At 39.9% G+C, this 22,448-nt stretch overlaps 1 protein-coding gene and 1 pseudogene across 4 annotated transcripts in view; one reads left to right on the top strand and one right to left on the bottom strand.

Moving 5' to 3' along the window:
* Positions 1 to 3,725, bottom strand: part of LOC115897613 — a 57,501-nt pseudogene extending 53,776 nt beyond the window's left edge.
* The window catches only part of FNDC3B (fibronectin type III domain containing 3B), a 373,640-nt gene that overhangs the window by 185,557 nt on the left and 165,635 nt on the right, over positions 1 to 22,448 (top strand). For all 4 annotated transcript variants that reach the window (XM_010356910.2, XM_010356911.2, XM_030929406.1 and 1 more), the window contains one exon: positions 4,862 to 4,938. In XM_010356910.2, coding sequence (XP_010355212.1) covers positions 4,862 to 4,938 — 77 coding nt within the window. The remainder of the gene's footprint in view (positions 1 to 4,861; positions 4,939 to 22,448) is intronic.

Raw genomic sequence — 22,448 nt, 5'->3', positions numbered from 1 at the left:
CATTTAAATGTGCCTGAAATTATAATATAATTGATTAGTTTATGGCTGATCTTTTTCTAAGACTTGTTTTAAATGATGATTTATACCCTGGATTCCCAGTTGCCACCACTTTGAGATTTCCAAACTTTATTTGTAATTCATCTAATTAGTCTAGTTCTGTCTGCTCCCAGAATGGGTGAATGTTGTGAAGATAGCATCTGAGATGTGTGAGCTCTAGGTCAGTGGTTCCAACCTTTTTGGCACCAGGGACTGGTTTCGTGGAAGACAAGTTTTCCACGGATTGGGGGTGAGGGAGACTGTTTCAGAATGAAACTGTTTCACCTCAGATCATCAGGCATTAGTTAGATTCTCATAAGGAGCCGCACAGCCCTACATCCCTCTTCATGATAGAGTTCGCTGCTGATTAGGAATCTAATGCGGCTGCTGATCTGACAGGAGGCGGAGCTCAGGCAGTAATGCTGGCTTACCCACTGTTCATCTCCTGCTGTGCAGCTCGGTTCCTAACAGGCCACGGACCACTATTAGTGGTTGGGCACCCGTGCTCTTGGGGATCCCTGGTAGCAGGGTAGAAATAGAGGATGAGGCAGAATGATCTTGCAGCCTTGGTGGGGGCTCAGGAGCTCTCCAAGAGCTTGTGTGGTCCTAAGAATACAATGTTGCTGGTCTTTCCTTTTGTCTCTTTGATGTATGAATACTGTCATAGAATCATTGCATTAATTACCATTGATTGAATAATAAAGGCTCTCCAACCTTTCTGGTTCAAGGTTTAAGTAAATGAAAAATAAACTCATTAACAAATGCTAGCGGACTTTTAAGACTTTTAGGAACTTTAGGAAGAGAAATTAGTGTTTTAATTAGGGAAAGATTACAATAATATTGGACATTCTCAAACACAGTTGAGCAGAGATAGTGAACTCACAGATTGGGAAATAAATGTTTAGGAATACAATAACTTCTTTTCGTACCACTACGGTGAATGAGATTTTATTTTGCTAGCTTTTAAACTCCAAATTGCCTATAGTTGTAATGGTTTATTTCAGAAAGGAGAGGAACTTGGGGTTCTAAGGCAAGGTAGAGTTTTGGAAACTGTTAGTGCATATTTTTAAATGTCCTTTGAAATAGTTTTGATGACAGTGACAAAAGGGGGGAACAAACATGTTAAAGTCATTTGGCTACTCTTGAAATCAAGACTGTGAAAAAAACCTTTTCTAGCTGTAAATCACATACTTGTCCTACATTCTTTAAAGCATTTTACACAAATGACTTTAACAGTTTTAGGGGTCATGCCTAGGGTTAAGAGACTATTTGCATGGTAAACATTTTGGTGATTAAAAAGCAATACTTTATTGAGGTGGTAGCACCTCTGTTCACACTCTGTACTGTGAAACATTTTATTTTTACCTAATGAGGAAGGATTGTTCCCTAAGTCAATGTTGTACCAAGTATATACTTGTTGATTTTATGTTGCATGGGTATGGACTATTAAAAAGCTTTAGTACTTGTAACAGTAACAAGAACATTTTTAAAAAGCGACCAAAACTATCAATAAAATTATAAAAAGCATTGTAAAGAATAATGATAACTAGTAACATTTTGATGAGTGATTATTGTGCCATGCACTGCTGCTCTAAGCGCTTTTGCACGTAATGAATTTAATCTTTAAACCTGACCATATGAAGTAAGAACTGTTATTCTCATTTATGACTATTAGGAAGTAAGGCTCAGAAAGGCTAAGCTAATTGCTCAGGGTCACACCACCAGTGTGAATAGTGAGCTGGGAAATAAAACCAGGCAGACCATGCTCTTAACATCTGCTACATCGAGCTGTGTACATCAGCCCTTGAATTTCACAGACAGTGCTCAGGATGGCGCAGACATCCCATTGTTTATGATTTATTTTTAATGAATCAATTAAAATACAAATATTAAGTAAATATACAACTCTCTGTATGGCTATGTGAAAAATGCTGAAGGTGACGGGAAAAATGGTTTTGGAAATCAATGCCTTCAGCGATTGGTGGATGTATTCGTTTAAATTATACTTAAGAATTAAATTGGGTCATGCAGTGATCCATTTTTATGCCATTCTCTTCTTTTGCTTTAAATTATTGCCATTGTGTTAGCATGTGAGAGACTGCTGTGTTTATTTTTTACAGTTATAGAGATGATCAGATAGTTTAGTGATTTGGTGTATTATCCGTGAATTTGGATTGAATGCTTGGCACTTGGAATGTTAGATAAATATACAAATGTTCTTCCCTGCTCCTGTTTTCTTTCCTATTTCACAGACTTGTTCATATGCTCACCAGTGTCCCTGTCCCTTTTTCCCCTACTGAGTCCTCTCCTGTGAAGTGGTCATAACACTGGTTGTACTGTGAAGTGAAAGATCCATTGTATGCACATTTAAATGCAGCACTGGATGGCAGGATCTGCCTTTTGCCAAATAAAGTGTTGTATTTCTCTTGGTTTTTGTTCCAGCTGAGCAATTTTCATTGCTGACAGCACAACATACATTAGGATAAAGCAAATAAACAATGCTAGCTCCAAGTGGAGCCAGGAAGTCCCATCTTGGACTAGAAACACAAAGTTTTCTATTGACATTTGGGAGGTGGGCTGCTAAATAGGCGAGCCAGCCACCAAATAGAAAACCAGTGGCCATGAGGTTCTTGCATTTCTAGGGAAACCATTTGTTTAATCGTTAGATCTTTGAAAGGTGTCCGAAGTTGATTTTGATGTAACAGCGGCCAGTTTCTTTGTAATTAATTATTAACTGAAAACTATATCTTGGGTAATCGTTAACCTTGCCATTCGTTGTTTGCCTTAGACATGTAATTAACATTCATTGAATTTAGCTTTTTGTTGTTGTTCACATCTTTTATTAACTTATACACAATTGCTTGTCTTCTGTTTTTAAAAATGTTTTTGGGAAGACAGAGTCTCGCTCTGTGCGCAGGCTGGGGTATGGTGGCTTGATCATGACTTACTGTAGCCTCGACCTCCTGGGCTCAAGCCATCCTCCCACCTGAGCCTTCCAAGTGGCTAGGACCACAGACACGCACCACCATGCCTAGCAACTTTTAAATTTTTTATAGAGATGGGATCTTGCTATGTTGCCCAGGCTGGTCTCAAACTCCTGGGCTCAAGTGAGCCACTGCGCCGAGCCTTGTCTTCTGGTTTGTTGAAGCAGTAAGTCAGACAATATTTGCTACAATAATGTCTGTCAAATGTTTGTGACTGGCCATAAAAACTCTGGCACCACATTCATCTGAAGGACACTGCTAGTGAAGGCCACTCATTTTGCTGTTGTCATCTACCTTATCGTATCTCAGGACATCCAGCTTAATCTTTTTCTATTACGTTTGTTCTTCTCGGGAGTGGTATGACTACTTCTATGAAGTCCCAACACAAGATGAAGAGCGGACTCCTTTTGAATGTGTAGTTAAGACAGAGTATGTTCATCTTTCAGTTGCTTGCCGGCAAAGATCAGTCTCTGCTGATCAGGAGAAATTCCTTCTTTATTCTGGATCTTGGCCTTTGGATTTTCTATTGTGTCCAAGGGTTCAACTGTGAGAGTGGTGCTTTTTCTGTAAGGACTTTTACGAAAATCTGCGTTTTGGTTGTGGTTCCATCCCAGATGGTGGATCAGAAAGCTGAATTTCCTATTTTGAAACAAATTTCTTGTTAATTTAATGCTTTACTTTGAAAAATCCAAGTAAATTTGGCATTCATATTTTTAATAGTCCTTATTTTAAAATATGATCTAGGCCTGATGTGGTGGCTCACACCTGTAATCCCAGCAATTTGGGAGGCCGAGGTGGGTGAATTACGAGGTCAGGAGTCCGAGACCAGGCTGGCCAACGTGGTGAAACCCCGTCTCTACTGAAAATACAAAAAAATTATCTGGGCGTGGTGGCAGGCATCTGTAATCTCAGCTACTCAGGAGACTGAGGCAGGAGAATCGCTTGAACCTGGGAGGCAGAGGTTGTAGTGAGCCGAGATCGCGCCATTGCACTCCAGACTTGGCAACAAGAGCAAGACTCTGTCCAAAAAAAGGATCTGTTTTTTCCCCCTGCCTTATTCAGTTGGTTTGCAATAATTTAAGGATCTCTTCTATTTCAAATTATGGCATGTTACAGTAATTTATTAAAAATGATAATCTAACTGAAAATCATAAACCCAAAGTCTGTAGGAGCTTTTTAAACCATAATAGAAAATAATTTTATAATTGATTTGTTTAAATATTGATTAATTATACATTCTGTTAAAGGTCAAATAAAAAGAAAGAAACTTTTTGCCCCACTCTGTTAGACTACTATTAACTGAGCAATCTTGGTTTATGGAACTTGAGGTTTTGGGAATCATTAAATATTTATAAAGATACTTATAGTTTTGGGTTTTTCGTTTGTTTTCTTTGATTTGTATAGCTGGAGAATTCCTTTTCATTTGTGGTTTCAGGTTTAGCTTTAAGACAATATAGGGAGGCCGAGACGGGCGGATCACGAGGTCAGGAGATCGAGACCATCCTGGCTAACACGGTGAAACCCCGTCTCTACTAAAAATACAAAAACTAGCCGGGCGAGGTGGCGGGTGCCTGTAGTCCCAGCTACTCGGGAGGCTGAGGCAGGAGAATGGTGTAAACCCGGGAGGCGGAGCTTGCAGTGAGCTGAGATCTGGCCACTGCACTCCAGTCCGGGCGACAGAGCGAGACTCCGCCTCAAAAAAAAAAGGACAATATATACCAACTTTTGAAGAGAAGATTGTCACAGTAATTATCTTCAGTTTGGATAGTACATTGAAAACACTGATTATTTTGAATAATGCATGTTTCTTCAGCTATTAACATCTGACTCATCTCTTTTAGGACCTGCTGAAGTTCCCATGATGTCACCGAATGGATCCATTCCTCCCATTCATGTGCCTCCAGGTTATATCTCACAGGTAATCCATTTGATGGACTTCTCTGCTCACTATGGACACTACGTTACTCCAACAGAGTATACGTTGAGGCTTCAAAGCCATATTCCAGGTGTTAATTTAGGTACCATAGTGCTAGATTTGCCATCATTTTGTGGCACCACATGGTATTTCTTGTGTTTTGCCACTTGACTTACTGGAGAGCCAGAGAAAAGGAAACGTAGAAGGCCTACTAGACTGTCCTCTGGCAAGTGGCGTTTTTATGTTTGATTGATTGGTTGTGATTTCTTTATGGAGTCTCCTGCTTTAGAAATATCCTTCCACCTGTAATACAACTTTCTGGAATAAAATTCATAGATTTAGTTAGTTAACATATTAAAGGAGACATAGCTCACATAAACAGGGCCCGCCTTCTGTTATAGATGGAAAAAAATGGAGTTCCATTGCTCCACGATGTGGCACCACCTGGGCTTGGTGAATTACTGGGTATGATGTGAGAACTTGGCTGTTTGCATTTAAATTTCTCTGAGGTTTGGTTTTCTAAGTAAAATGATGGTAATAGGAATCTCAGAGATCTATTGGAAGGGTAAAAAAGCTTAAAGGATGAAGTTATGTTCCTGTGCCTGAATGAGTTATAAAATGTTTTGCATGGCTGGAACATTGTGGACATCTGTATATACTTTAGATTTTGTCCTAGCCTCAGCACAATATGCAAATCTCCTGTTTCTGCATAGCTACCTTTCCAAATACCTAATAAAGTTTTTTCTTTCTGCCTTTTTTGTTCTTCCTACTTAGCATAAAATGAAAAATATTTACAATTTTACTATCCAGAGATGATAATCACTGTGCTAACATTTTTTTGATTATATCCTTCCAGATGGATTTTTCTTTTCTTTACTCTTTCTCTGTCTCTGAGCCTCTGCTTTTAAAGTGGTTTAAAAATATGTAATTTTCAGTTTTTAATGATTTTGCTAGGATGAAAAATTGGCAGCTACATAGGAAAGTTGCTGAAGCGGAGGCAGGAATCAAAGATTTATCCTTCTCTGATACAAAAATTTAACCGTTTCTTCATGTGTAAGACGTATCGCAGCCACTATAATTTCATTTTTTCCATCCTTTTTTTTTTGTGAGCCAATTTGACTTTATTTATTTATTACATAGCCAGCTTGCTGGCCAGTTTTCCTGCTGTTGCAAATAAATGACTTATTTTACACAAGTCTTTGTAAATAAGAATCACTGGAGGGAGGATGGGGTGTAGAACAGGCTCTTCCAGCAGGGATACAAGATGATGGATCACATTCACACCCGCAGTCAGTTAACAGAAAAGAACGAGGAATGTAGAATTCCATTATGTCTCCTGCTCATTTATTTTGAGGACGTGTTTCATTCCATTGAACAGAGTGCAGTTCTCACCACTGTGACAGCAAAAATAACACCTCCTTTTATGCTAAAGGTCCATTTATGGAGTACCAGTTACAAATTGAACATTATACTGGAGAGAAGCTTCAGTGTGCTTTTTCTTGCTAGTAGTATTGCTGGGGTTATATTAAATGCAAAAATATTTGTTGCATGTACTAGGAGAAATGAAGAATTTTTGACTTGGATATAGTTCTGATTCTGGAAAACTGTAGAAAATCCAAATAGAAAGGGTAAAAGTAGAGCTGTAAACTTGCTTGTATGAAACTGATGATGGAAGCATGTTGACATTCTTTCCCAGTTGATAGTTATGGCAAAATATGCTAGACAATATTGGAAGAATAGTTAAAATGGAATAATTTGAATTGAAAAAGGGGAAGAAGCAGTCTGTAAGGCGTGTGAATGACTAACTTCATTTCAGTTGGGCTCTGTGACCAGAAGATGGGTGCAAAGTTAAATGACCTTCAATGATAGTATTATATCTTTTATGACATGTTACAGTAGAGTATCTGAAAAAGATTGTTAATACGAATAAAATAGAATTGAAAAGCCAATAGGATATGTACACAACATCATCTGCAAGGCTGGCAGTACACACACTTCAGTGAAATGAGGAAGGCAGAACCAAGTATAAAATGTCTTAGTTGTCTTGTTATCACCAAGAGATAGGAGCAAAATACATTGTTGTCATGCAGTTGTAGAAAGAAAGAAACACACACACACATACACACACACTCTCCCCCTGCAGGCTGGACATATGTGAGATGTGCTCAGTACTAATCTGTCCCTCTACTAGTTAGTTCTGTACAGTTATCCCCACAGTCCTCTTCCTAAAATACACATGACTTTCTTGTTCATGTCTAGAGTTGGTTGCCATCACATACAAATGTAGTTAAAGTTCTGTAGCATGGTGTATATGATATCCATAACACTCAACATTGCTTACCTCTCAAGAGGCACCTTTACCTGTCACCACACAGTCTATATGTTAAACCTCTGTTCCCTAGATACCTTGAGCCTCTTTCCAAATACACACTTTCATGTCCATTATTTCCCCGTTTCTGGAATACTCTTAGAGCCTTTCTTTGACAATTCAGTTGTTCTTTTTGGTGCCTCTCCTCGGTGTGACCCATTTAGAACCTTCATCACAGAAATAGTTGTTCTGTTTTTTCAGCATCTGTGGTTCTTTTCCTCCCTGTCGTAGAATACAATGTGTATTTATAGTAATCTCCAAGAACTCATATTGCCTCATGGGGATTGTATCTCAGCATCTAGAATACTGCCTGACACAAAATAGGTACTTGGCTAAATGTTTTTAAATGTTAATGATTGTCTAAGCATAAGTAAGTACAGGAGACATTCACATATATTCTTCAATGATTTGCATGTTTAAAGAGAGTAAGATAATGCTTAATAGATGGAAAATAATATGAGACTGATCTATACCTGCAAAGAATGAAATGTTCTGAATGTGTTTTTAAAAGGAGAGGAACGCCAACACAGTTCACTGGAGAAAAGAATAATCTTTTCAATAAAAGGTGCTGGAAAAACTGGATATCCACATGCAAAAAGAGTGAAGTTGAACAGCTCCCTCACACCATATGCAAAAATTAACTCAAAATGGATTATAAACAGAAATCTAGGAACTAAAACTATAAAACTTGAGATACAAAATTTTATAACCTTGGATTAGGTAATGGATTTGTATATGCGACACCAAAAGCATGAGCAACAAGAGAAAAAAATAGATATATTTGACTTTATACAAATTAAAATTTTTTGTGCCTCAAAGGACACCGTTAAAAAGTGGAAAGAGACCTGGGACTGTGGCTCACACCTGTAATCTCAGCACTTTGGGAGACCAAGGCAGGTGGATCATTTGAGGTCTGGAGTTCGAGACCAGCCTAACCAACATGGTGAAACCTTTTCTCTACTAAAAATACCAAAAAAACAAACGAACGAAAAAAACCAGGTGTGGTGGCACATGCCTGTCATCCCAGCTACTCAGGAGGCTGAGGCAGGGTAATCACTTGAACCCAGAGGCGAAGGTTGCAGTGAACTGAGATTGCGCCACTGCATTCCAGCCTGGGTGACAGAGTGAGACTCTGTCTAAAAACAACAACAACAAAAATGGAAAGAAAATTCACAAAATGGGAGAAAATATGTACAAATAATATGTTTCAGAAAGAATTTGAATCTAGAACATATAAAAACCTTATAACTCAAGAATTAAAAAAAAAAAATTTAAAAGTGGGCCAAGGACCCAAACAGACATTTCTCCAAAGAAGATATACAAATGGCCAATTAGAACATGAAAAGATGCTCAATATCATTAGCCATCAGAGAAATGCAGATCAAAACCACACTGCAATACCTTAACATGCTAGAATTTCTACAGTCAAAAAGACAATAACAAGTATTGGCAAGGTTGTAGGAAAAGTGGAATACGCTGTATGTGTTAATGTAAAATAGTACATCTGCTTTGGAAAACAATCTGGAGTTCTTCAGATGGTTGAATAGAGAGTTGCATATGACCCAACAATTGCACTCCTAGGTATATACCTGAGAAATGAAAATATATGACCACACAAACACTTGTACAGGAACATTCACAGGAGCATTATTCATAATAGCCCCAAAGTGGAAACAACCCAAATGCCTGTCAACCTATGAATAGGTAAATATAATATTTCACACAGTGGACTATTATTCAGCCATAATGAGGGATAAAGAACTGATACATGCTAAACTATGGATAAACCTTGAAAACAGTACGCTAAGTGAAAGAAGCCAGACATAAAAGCCACATATTGTATCATTCTACTTATATAAAATGTCTGCAATAGGCAAATTCATAGAGACTGAAATAAATCAGTGGTTGCCAGGAGCTGGGGGGAAGGAGTAATGGGGTATGCTGTTTCTTTGGGGAGATAAAAATGTTCTGGAAGTAGATAGTGGTGGTGGTTACTCAACTGTGACACTAAAACCGACTAAATTGGACACTGTAACAGGATGAATTTTATGTTATATAAAGTAAATCTCAATAAAGCTAGTACAAAAGAAGGGGCGAGGGGAAGACAGTGACATGTCCCAGTTATGAATCGAGAAACAATGGGGCAGCTGGGAAAATGACCCCACTTTGAAGTTATTGGTGGTGGTGATGGTAACTACTATGAATATTGTGCACTGTGCTAAACGGTTTATTTTTATGTCTAGTTTTCGCTGTCCCATCTCTACATAATGAGGATGCTGAGGCCCGGGTTGGAACCAGGATTGCAGCCTATGCATTTCTGATTACAGTGACCTCTTTCCCACTATGATGCAATCTCACAGTCTGTGGCAGAGCCTTGTCCTGACGGTTTTATTGCTTTCTGGCAGTGTGAGTGTGGGTGTGTGTTGTGCCTACTTATGTATCTCCATTTCTAAAACACCAACTACTTGTGCATGGTATGGTCTTTATTTATTTATCTTTTTTAAAAAAAATTTTTTTGAGACAGAGTCTCACTCTGTCACCCAGGCTGGAGTGCACTGGCGTGATCTTGGCTCACTGCAACCTCTGCTTCCCAGGTTCAAGCGATTCTTGTGCCTCAGCCTCCTGAGGAGGTGGGATTACAGGTGGGCACCACCATGCCTGGCTAATTTTTGTATTTCTAGTGGAGATGGGGTTTCACCATGTTGGCCAGGCTGGTCTTGAACTCCTGACTTCAAGTGATTCACATGCCTCAGCCTCCCAAAGTGCTGGGATTACAGGTGTGAGCCACCACACCCTACTGGTATGGTCTTTAATTGTAAGAAAATTGAAGAGGGAGGCAAGTAAACCAAGATTTTACAGTAATAACTCTAATCTGATTGAATAGAGAAGTTCTTGATTATAGCAGATTTGTTGTATAAATAGCTGAAAGTCCTTTAAAGATAAATTAATAAAATTGGTCAAATCTGACAAAATACAAATGTCATTAATAAGCAGATAATAAACTCCTGAAGTTTAACAGACAGCTGTGGAGGTGCAATCAACAGCACAAGCTTTGTTTTCTTTCTTTTTTTTTTTTATTTACTTCTAAAAAAATTTTTTTTTAATTTTTTTTTTTTATTATACTTTAAGTTCTAGGGTACATGTGCATAACGTGCAGGTTTGTTACATATGTATACTTGTGCCATGTTGGTGTGCTGCACCCATCATCTCGTCAGCACCCATCAATTCATCATTTATATCAGGTATAACTCCCAGTGCAATCCCTCCCCCCTCCCCCCTCCCCATGATAGGCCCCGGTGTGTGATGTTCCCCTTCCCGAGTCCAAGTGATCTCATTGTTCGGTTCCCACCTATGAGTGAGAACATGCGGTGTTTGGTTTTCTGTTCTTGTGATAGTTTGCTAAGAATGATGGTTTCCAGCTGCATCCATGTCCCTACAAAGGACGCAGACTCATCCTTTTTTATGGCTGCATAGTATTCCATGTTGTATATGTGCCACATTTTCTTAATCCAGTCTGTCACAGATGGACATTTGGGTTGATTCCAAGTCTTTGCTATTGTGAATAGTGCCGCAATAAACATACGTATGCATGTGTCTTTATAGCAGCATGATTTATAATCCTTTGGGTATATACCCAGTAGTGGGATGGCTGGGTCATATGGTACATCTAGTTCTAGATCCTTGAGGAATTGCCATACTGTTTTCCATAATGGTTGAACTAGTTTACAATCCCACCAACAGTGTAAAAGTGTTCCTATTTCTCCACCTCCTCTCCAACACCTGTTGTTGCCTGACTTTTTAATGATTGCCATTCTAACTGGTGTGAGATGGTATCTCATTGTGGTTTTGATTTGCATTTCTCTGATGGCGAGTGTTTTCTTAGGTTGAGAAGGGCTGAATTGGTGGACTTGACAGATACTGTGGACTTAGGGTGCAAAAACAGTGGAATCCTGTCATTTCAGCTCGGTGGTTTCTCTGATACAGTAGGTTGGGGGAAGTGGTGTGTTTTGTGCCTTATTTTTTAGTGGGATGAGAGGTAGGGGGTTCTTTTCAACTTGGGAGAAAATATAGACCTTTTTTTAAACTATGAGAAAGTGGATTTAGGTAAGCGGGAATTTAATCTTATCATAGTCATCATCTTCATTATGTAAAAGCATTTTTGAGTGTGATTAGAGTTGAAACTGAAGGAGAACATGGACATTACTTGGAGAGGCCTTCCTTCAAATTCCACCTTGGCTACTTTCTATGTAACTTTGATAAATTCTATCACCACATACGCGAACACCTACTTGACGTGGTAGAGGGAAGAATTAAGAGAAGTGTTATGTGAGGTGTGGCACTCAGTAAGTAGTAGCTATTACAATGAAAAAGACTGTTACAACAATTCCGGTGGAAGTTTGGCAGAGCTTGCCTTCCTAAATACATATTGAAATCACATGATGTGAAGCAAAATTTTCCTTTCATTGTATACTGGCCATGGTTCTCTGTTTTTTAACCTCACCATTAACTTTCTGAATAATTTATATGTAAAAATTTCTTAAGCAGATGCTTTGAGTTTTATTTTCCATGCTTCCATAGTAATTTATGACACATTTTTTTCAAATGTTATAGGGAAAACTTCATATTGACCCAAAGATTTAAAAAGCATATGAAAAGAAAAAGTGAAACATCCAAGTTAACGTTCTATCATTTGGGAAACCACTCTTCTTTTTCCAGATTAACTGTTGTAATCCCAAAACTTAGTAGTCAAAATAAATATTTTTGTTGTGAGAGTAGAAAGAACAAAAATAGCACATTGGATTGTTTTGGGGATTAATGGGTCAGTACCTGTTGAAATTATATATATTTCATTTCCCTTAGCCAGGGAAAAGCAAGAAATGTATTGAAAAATATATTTAAATTTTGGTTTGGTTGGTCATTTGCCAATGATGACTGTTTGGAGAGTTGGCCAGAAAGCCAAAGCCCCTGTGGAGAAACAGTGGGGCCTGTTAGGTGGAAGCCATGCAATGCTTTTACCCCATTTCGCCCAGCCAAGCCAGCTGAGCTATAAACATTAGCCTCAACTGCTTCCCTTTGGTAACTACAGCTGGGGATTAAACCACCGCTTTGTTTCGCCTTCAATGTTGTGAAAATGATAGCAGAAAGGCACATGGGGGATTGCCCTGTGCCCTGAGAAACTGAGATTCAGGCCCATTTGGTGGCCAATAAGGGGAACTGGATTCTCTTTCAACACTTTCAGTCTTTCAGAGGAATTGATTTTTCTATAGGAAGTTAGGGAATTGTTCCATAGCGTACAGAGTTGTGTGCATGGGGGTTGGTATTGTGTTCCATGGAAGAGGACATAGTACTTAGGTATCATTTCGTTTCCATTACCAATGGATTTGAAGCAATTTTATTTTTTATCTTGTGGCTTATTTTGTCCAAGGAGCAGTTACAGACAGGGTTGACAATGCTTAATTAAAGAAATGTACCAAGGACATCCCCTCCCCTCGAAGTATTGTTCAGGTTTCCTCTTTCTGAGCCTTCTCCCTGTTCTGCACCTTCTCTTTGATTTCTGTCCTTTGTTTCTGTGATCCCGGCATTGTGACATAATAGAACACGGGATTAGTGGGAGGAAACAAGGGCCCAAGCAAGGCTCTACATCCAACTGTCTGTGTGGTTTTAGAAATATTAAGTGATTTATTTGGGTGTATCACTTGTTTACTTGATCATTGTCTGTCTTCCTTTTAGCATTTAAGTCCACAAAGGCAGGGACTTTGTGTGTCCTGTTCAGTCCTGTTCATCACTTGGTCTCTTCTTCCTTGAAAGGTACCCAGCACATAATAGGCATGTATCAAAATTTGGCTATCTGACTGGAGTCATTTTTATCTTGTGGAGGGAGGCAGAGAGGGGAAAGTGAGCATCTCTGGGGTTCTTTTCTGATCTAAAATTAGATGATTCTCCTCTGTTCATATTATTCCTTAACAAGGTATCAAATAAGACTGTAAGTAAGTTTCCAAAAGCAGTCATTACCAAAGCAGTGTGGCACACTCATTGATATTTAGCATTTTATTGACTAGAATGCTAGTTGTCACCTCCATACAAAAATGATAGTTGATTTTCATGGTAGAATTGACACAGTATTACATCCAGAAATGACTTAGGAGTCATTAGTGTTAACTTTGCCCTTTATATTACATTTTATTTAATTGCACAATTATTATAATCTATCTTTCTAAATTAGTAAGTCGTATTTGTCATATGTAATAACTTTTTTAAGAGAAACACCTTTTTCTGACCTGTTGGGTAGCAAAACTTTACCACGGTTAGATGAATTTTACATTTCTACACATTCTTTGAAACTCATTAGGTTCACAAAATTAGAATTATATAATATGGTTATTTTAATCTGTGATAGGTGTTATCTGAATATCTTCAGTATGGATTCTTAATTTTTTATTGTACCGAGGGGACCATTGGCAGTCTGGGGAAACGTTTTTTAAAGTAAAATATAAAATCCATAGGTACAAAGGCCAGTTTTTTCAAAACTGGTCAATTTTTTTTAAAAAGGTGATACAGTAATTTTTGTGCTGTTTTATTAGCACATTAACAACATCTAGCATCAGATCTAGTAACTACAATAATTTTGAAGTTGTGATGTTTATAAAGATTAATATTTCTATAATACTGTAATGTGATATGGAAATGTCACATTTTGTTAGTAACAAAGTCAAAGGTACTGCTAGTACTACTATGATTTGCTGCCTACATTTATAAATCAGGGAAATACAAAATTGCAGTTGGGTGTTAGTGAGTAATAAAGATGTAATTTCTGAGATCATGGTCCCCTGAATTCTGTTCTTCTTCTTTTGTGGGGGATAAGGGTATCTGGTTAGGGCTCTTGCCCCTTGAGAGGGTGAGTAGTAATAGTATATTTGAAACTTAGAACCGTAGCTTTGTTACTGGGAAGGGCCCAGACTGATTTCTTGATTCCTCATGTCTAATCTCATAATCTGAGTGGGATAGTACAGCAGTAGAAGGACCATGGGTTTCACAGTATTCCAAACATGGGCTCTACACTGTACAGCTACAAGTGGAGTAACCATGAAAAATATTCTTACTTCAGGCTTTGCCTTCATTTCTGGAAAGGTATAGCTGTATCCTTCCCTGGAGAGATTGTCTGGGCTGTCTCACAGGTGTGAAAGTCTTGAATGGTAACATCTTCTGTTTAAGGAATTATTTTATGTTGATGAATATGCCAGTTGCCTGTTGGGTTAAGTCTGGAAGATCCTGTTCTGTGTATTGGCATCACTGGGATAAAATGGACCTGAGTGTGCCTGAGAAGCCGGAATGAAAAGATGTGACTAGCCATCTCTTCTGTGATGGGTAATGGACAGGCACTGCAGATGCCCACTGGGGATAGCTTTATTCACATCTCAGAAGCAGCTCAACTGGGCACAAATAAAGCCATCAAATGTCTACTTACTGTTTGTCACCTAACAAAGTCTGTCCCCTAAAATAGCATTTCTGTTTAATCTGAAACAATTATTTGATCCATTTTAGTATCGACTGAAACTCAATGGATGGAACTTTTTTCACTTGTCCAGTGTTCGTATGTGCCACACATTTTTTGGGAGGATTAGATTTGATTTTTAATTTTTTAATTTGGTTCTTTTTAGTATTTAGGTCAGTAATATACAATAAAGTGTGAAAGAAGTGGAATGGCATTTCCAGTGAGAGTATCTGGGTATGAATCTTGTCACCCAGTTAGCCCACCTTAAGTTAATTTACTTAATCATAGCTGAGGATTCCTCAGCTAGAATTTAGGACTGTGATGCTGCTTATGTTAGATCTTCTGAGTTTTATGCAAGTCAAGTTCTGGGCCAGGTGTTTTATAAACTATTAAGTGATATACAAATTGTAGGAGTTGTTATTTTCACTTTGATTCGTATATCCAGTTAATTTGCTGTTTTGCTTTCAGCATCAGTGCCCAGTGCTGTGTTTTTTGAGCCCCTGCTTTGAGATTAGGCCTCTTGGTTCTCTGCAGTATCTGGAGAGGCTTAGTCCTCTAACCAGGGAGGGGTTCCTCTTTGCCCATGGGATTCTCTATTTGGAGACAGCTCTGGGCTATGGTAAAGTAGAGCTGTAGCTAGCTAACTGAGGGCTCATCCTCGGGTCTCCAGTTCATAATATGTGTCTCTTGACCTTGCTGAACTTCCTTCTTAATTTGGAAAGTCTTAATAATTTAATTGGCCCTTCAACTGTAGTGTTACATAATTCACTGAAGTAGTTGGATCACAGAGATACCACAGAGATCTGTATTTGTTTCCATTCTCCTGTCCAACCCTCAAGGGTCACTGTCATTGGACAGTGGCACCTGGAAAGAGCCAGGTGTGTCTGGTAAAGTACTCACAGTTGATTTCATTTATATATGCCTTAGCTGTGCCCCTGTGCAAGATTTAAAACTGAAATAAGTGTGAATAGAAGCTTGACTTTTTTTCTGAGTGTATAAAAGTGTTGGCATGTACAAAGCCAGTGGAAGGATTGCCATTTTTGAGAGTGTTCTTATACTGATCACCTCTGAAATAAGCCTGTGGGTAAGATTCATGCCCAGAAATGCTGAAGACAAGCACCAGTACCTTCAGTACCTTCAGCTGTGATTCTCCTGAAGCGCAACGCTTGATTTGTTAACTGGAACTAACCCTTCTCCCCTCAAGTCTGTATCATACCTATTGCCTGCAATTGGTGTGTGCGTTAAAAGTTAAGCACCAGCTGGGCGGTGTGTGCCTTACAGGACAGAGAATCGCTTGAGCCTGGGAGCATTGGGCTGTATTACACTATGCTGACAGGGTGGCCGCAATAAGTTCGGCATTAATGTGGTGACCTCCTGAGAGCTGGGGACCACCAGGTTGCCTAAGGAGGGGTGAATTAGCCCAGGTCAGAAATGGAGCAGGTCAAAACTCCCATGCTGATCAGTAGTGGGAACACGCCCATGAATAGCCACCACACTCTAGCCTGGGCAACACAGCGAGACCCTGTCTCTTAAAAAAAAATTAAACACCAATGGGGTGGGAAATTTAAGATTTCTAGACATCAATGAGAGTGCTCATAAAAACTCTGGGGACTTTTTGTTCATTCATGAATTACCTGATTAGCTAAAACCTTCATTTTGATCACCTATAAAACAGACAAAATTAGGTGTTTAGACTTAATCACTGGCAAGAACGGTTTGAGACAGACAATTGGAATTTTCAAGGAACTTGTTGTATTTTTCCTGATTCAGAAGAAGATGTCTGTTATCAAGCTGTAAGTACTCTGCAGGATAATCTTTTTTGTTCTTATTTAAAGGACTTTTAGAAACCTGGAAACATCACCAGTCATTTATTTTTCCTTTTGAAGACAACAATAATCATGTTCTGTGGCAAAAGGAGCTGGTCCTAAACTTAGAATGATAATGAAAGTTTGCAAACATCAAATATTATTTCATCACTGTTAGCCATTTACAGATGTGAAGAGAAATGAGCTTGAAAAGTCCTTTGATGTTTTCAGCCACACTTTCAATCTTTAGATTTGAAAACAGAAAAGGAAGTCTGTATATTAGGGTCATATATTCAATTCTTCCACCATTTTTAAATTTTTATTTTATTATTATTTTTTTTGATACAGGGTCTTGCTCTGTCACCCAGGTGGAGTGCAGTGGCATGACCTCTCTTGCTCAAGTGATCCCCCGACATCATCCTCCCAGGTAGCTAAGATGACAGGCTCGTGCCAGCACGCCCAGCAAATTTTTGTATTTTTTATAGAGATAAGGTTTTGGCACGTTGCCCAGGCTGGTCTTGAACTACTGGGTTCAAGCAGTCGCCCTCCTTGGCCTCCTGAAGTACGGGGATTGCAGTCATAAACCACCACAGCCAGCCCTCTCCCACCATTTTTAAGTCAAGTAGCTTAATCTATAAAATAAAATGTTTGACCACTTACTACTATAAAACTCTTTTGTTGCTCCTGGAACATTCCTTTATCCTAATTTTTCTTTCTTCTTATGGTACTTAGGTGATGGTGGTGAGAGCTGGCAGCACAAGGCGGGGGGTTGCCTAGGGCAGGCACAGACCTTACATTTCAAATCTCTACCCTACCTGAAGAACAAGTTTGCCTTTCCTCTTTTATGTTATCTACCATATTCGAAAATGCAGAGGGAAGAGTTAGTGCAAATTGGGAAAGTGAGTACCGATGCATTTGTAGTCCTGATTGGTGAGTAAAATAAAACTGCTCAGTCTCCTATAGGATTAAAGTAGAACTTAACATTGGAGATGTTTGATCTTTCTGTGTAAATGCTTGTGATAAAATCATGCTTATTTATTTTATTTTATTTTTTTTTGAGACGGAGTCTCGCTCTGCCGCCCAGGCTGGAGTGCAGTGGCCGGATCTCAGCTCACTGCAAGCTCCGCCTCCCGGGTTTACGCCATTCTCCTGCCTCAGCCTCCCAAGTAGCTGGGACTACAGGCGCCCGCCACCTCGCCCGGCTAGTTTTTTGTATTTTTAGTAGAGACGGGGTTTCACCATGTTAGCCAGGATGGTCTCGATCTCCTGACCTCGTGATCCGCCCGTCTCGGCCTCCCAAAGTGCTGGGATTACAGGCTTGAGCCACCGCGCCCGGCCAAAATCATGCTTATTTAAAATAAGATCAGGAATGATAAATATAAAATGAACTGGATTCAGATTTTCTGTGATTTTAGAATAGGATGTCAGCTATTTACCAGAGTTATGGAGAAAAGTTTTAATAATGATGTTCTAATATTCTTGGCAGATACCAAATCTAAGCAGGTATACTTAATTCTCTTATTTATTTATTTATTTATTTATTTATTTATTTATTTATTTATTTATTTTGGCTTTCTTTCTTATTCATTTACTCATTTAACCAACATTTACTGAAAGCCTTCTGTGTGCCCAGTTGCTTCTGAGGGACTTGCAGCTGGGTGGGAGAGAGAGTGTGTAGTCCAAGCTACAGGGGAGAGGTGAGCACCAGCCTGGTTGGGAGAGTCCTGGATTCTGCCTACCCATCCCCTGAGTCCATGCAGCTTATTTATATCATCAAACCTTTTTCTTCTCTTTGTTTGTTGTTCGCATGCCCACTTTTATCTGAGACATCTTCTCTTCCTGGAATGACCTGGGAACCCACTTCAGGCATGTTGGCAGCAATGAGAAATTCAGCCTGAGCCTGACTTTCGCAAATTCATTTGGTCCCAGTTTTCTGTGTCCAGGCAACTCACCCAGTGTTTTTTGCCACCCTGGCAAACTGGCTGCCAGCACATCACACTATGTACATTTATGGGTTCATATGTGCCCACATGCAGAGTCTGTCCGTTTCCTGGCTCATCCTGGGCCATCTGGGGCAGCCTTTTTAATTTTTTTCTTTTGCCTCCTGCCTTTCAAGCTTCTCTTTTGATTCTTGTGGCTTGTAGCCCAGCAAGAGTAGAAGGAAAGAGCTTCAGGAAGTGAGGAGTTTATTAAAATTCCTTTGAAGCATTTCAATTCCGTAAGAGGCACTACCTTTTCTGTTAGCTAAGACAAAACACACACGCACACACACACACACACACACACACACAAAACAAACAAACAAAAAAAAAAAAAACCCTCAAAAATGTTTTTAAGAGATCCAGTTTAGTTCTTTTTTATTCTTTTTTTGAGGGATGGAGTCTCTCTCTGTTACCCAGGCTGGAATGCAGAGACTCGATCTCAGCTCACTGCAAGCTCTGCCTCCTGGGTTCACGCCATTCTCCTGCCTCAGCCTCCTGAGTAGTTGGGACTACAGGAGCACACCACTGCACCCGGCTATTTTTTTTTTTTTTTCTTCTTTTTGTATTTTTAGTAAAGACGGGGTTTCACCATGTTAGCCAGGATAGTCTTGATCTCCTGACCTTGTGATCTGCCCGCCTCGGCCTCCCAAAGTGCTGTGATTACAGACATGAGCCACCGCACCCAGCCCCATTTTAGTTCTTGTACACAAAATTAATCCTCCTTTACCCAGTTCCGTGTTCTTTGGTGTATTACTTTCACTTCCCTAAGCATCATCATTCTTATTTCTAAAATGGGGATAACTGTAACTGTATGTGCCTCACGGGATTGTTGGGAGGATTTAGTGAAGTGGTAATATTAATAGTAGTAATTGATGAGTAAGATTTTGTTATATTATGTATCAGTTATTGTTCTAGGAACTTAACTCTGACTCCTTTCTGGTAGAGTGTGTTTCAATTCAATAAGTATTAGTTGTATCTTGAATCCTTTTCACATCTCTTAATGACTCAGGTATCCTAATTTTCAGCAGTTGATTGTTTACCTATTTACTTCTCAATGTACAACTTCTGTGTAATTAATGAAAACTTTGTGTAAATAATGAAGAATTTGGTGTACACACCAGTATGAAAAATCTTGGTCCTGCAGCATACTAGTTGCACAATTTAATCATGCTGTGCCTTGGTTTTCTTCATCTAAAGCAGGGATGCTGATACCTAATTCTCAAGTGTTAGGGAAGTTGAATGAGATGGCCCATGTCAAGAAGCTGACAGACCACAGGCACTGACTGATGTCCTTTTCCATCTCCCGTCCTGTGCTGCTCCTGGGAACTCTCCATCTTGCTGTTAGCCCCAGGCTATTTCATTTTGTTTTAATGATTCTCTTGGTCATATTTACAAGAACACTAGTATAAGACAAAGATTCTCTCCCTTGCACATTTTGTGCCTTACTCTCTAGCCACTTATTTTTGTTTCTAGGCTACAGGATAGCAAGAATACTAGGCATGTAGAAGTTTTTTGGTAAACATATACTAAGCTGGATAAAACAGACTTGATAAAGAATCAACTCGGCTTCCCTTTGCCATCAGGCCGAATTTCTTCATTAGGCTGAGCAAGATGGCTCAGTGTTTGTTCATGGAGGCTAAATGCATCACTTTTTAAAAGAGAGTTTTTGTTTGTTTGTTTGTTTTAAATCAGACAAGGCTTGTAGAACTGAAGGTAGAAGGAAGTGCTGGATTGAGCCTTTGTATTCTGAGGGACTGTATTAGTTTAGTAGGGCTACCATAACAGAATACCACAGACTGGGTAGTTTACACTAGAAAAATTTATTTTCTTACAAATCTAGAGGCTAGAAGTCCAAGATCAAGGTGTCAGCAGGATTAGTTGGTTTCTTCTAAGGCTTCTCTCCTTGGCTTGTAGATGGCCATTGTATTTGTCCATTTTCAAGCTGATGATAAAGACATTCACAAGATTGGGCAATTTACATAGGAAAGAGGTTTAATTAAACTCACAGTTCCACATGGCTTGGGAAGCCTCACAATCATGGCAGAAGGCAAGGAAGAGCAAGTCACATCTTACATGGTTGACAGCAGAGGACAAAAAGAAAAAGAGCTTGTGCAAGGAGACTCGTGTTTTTCAAAACCATCAGATCCCATGAGACTTATTCACTATCACAAGAACAGCACAGGAAATACCTGCCCCCATGATTCACTTACCTCCCACTGAGTCCCTCACACAACATGTGGAAATGCAAGATGAGATTTGGGTGGGGACACAGCCAAACCATATCGTTATGTACCTGGCCCCTCCCAAATCTCATGTCCTCACATTTAGAAACAAATCATGCCTTCTACAGTCCCTCAAAATCTTAACACATTTCAGCATTAACTCAAAAGTCTGGCTGGGCGCGGTGGCTCATATCTGGAATCCCAGCACTCTGGGAGGCCAAGACAGGTAGATCATGAGGTCAGGAGATCGAGACCATCCTGGCTAACATGGTGAAACCCATTTCTACTAAAAATACAAAAAATTAGCCAGCCTGGTGGTGGGTGCCTGTAGTCCCAGCTACTCGGAAGGCTGAGGCAGGAGAATGGCATGAACCCAGGAGGCGGAGCTTGCAGTGAGCTGAGATAGCGGCACTGCACTCCAACCTAAGCGACAGAGCCAGACTCCATCTCAAAACAAACAAACAAAAAAAAAACCCAAAAGTCCATAATCCAAAGTCTCACCTGAGACGAGGCAAGTCCTTTCTACCTATCTGCCTATGACCCTGTAAAATCAAAAGCAAGTTAGTTACTTCCTAGATACAATGAGGGTACAGGCATTAGGTAAATACAGCCATTCGAAATGGGAGAAATTGGCCCAAACAAAGGGGCTATAGGCCCCAGGCAAGTCCAAAATCCAGTGGGCAGTCAAATCTTAAAGCTCCAAAATGATATCCTTTGACTCCATGTCTTATATCCAGGTCACACTGATTCAAAAGGTGGGTTCCCATAGTCTCGGACAGCTACGCCCCTGTGGCTTTGCAGAGTACAGCCTCACTCCTGACTGCTTTCACAGGATGGTGTTGAGTGTTTGCGGATTTTCCAGGCATGTGGTGCAAGCTGTTGGTAGATCTACCATTTTGGAGTCTGGAGGATGGTAGCCCTCTAGGCAGTGCCCCAGTAGGGACTCTGTGTGTGTGTGGGGGGGGCTCTGACCCCACATTTCCCTTCCACACTACCCTAGCAGAGGTTCTTCATGAGAGTGCCACCCCTGCAGCAAACTTCTGCCTGGACATCCAGGCATTTCCATACATCCTCTGAAGTCTAGGCAGAGATTCCCAAACCTCAGTTCTTGACGTCTGTGTACCTGCAGGCTCAACACCTCATGGAAGCTACCATAGCTAGGGACTTGCACCCTCTGAAGCCACAGCCTTAGCTGTGCCTTGGCCCCTTTCAGTCATGACTGGAGTGGCTGGGATGCAGGGCTCCAAGTCCTTAGATTGCACCCAGCATGGGGACTCTGGGCCTGGCCCACGCAACCATTTTATCCTCCTAGGATTCCGGGCCTGTGATGAGAGGGGTTGCCATGAAGACCTCTGACATAGCCTGGAGACATTTTCCCCATTGTTTTGGGGATTAACATTCAGCTCCTCATTACCTAAGTAAATTTCTGCAGCAGGCTTGAATTTCTCCTCAGAAAATGTGATTTTCTTTTCTATTGTATTGCCAGGCTGCAAATTTTCCAAACTTTTATGCTCTGCTTCCCTTATAAAACTTAATGCCTTTAACAGCACCCAGGTCACCTCTTGAATGCTCTGCTGCTTAGAGATTGCTTCCGCCAGATACCCTAAATCATCTCTTTCAAGTTCAAAGTCCCACAAATCTCTA

This window comes from Rhinopithecus roxellana, chromosome 1 (genome assembly GCF_007565055.1).
Source record: "Rhinopithecus roxellana isolate Shanxi Qingling chromosome 1, ASM756505v1, whole genome shotgun sequence".
NCBI classification, from domain to species: domain Eukaryota; kingdom Metazoa; phylum Chordata; class Mammalia; order Primates; family Cercopithecidae; genus Rhinopithecus; species Rhinopithecus roxellana.
Note: the sequence above shows the minus strand (reverse complement) of the source record. Positions and strands in the feature narration are given on the sequence as shown.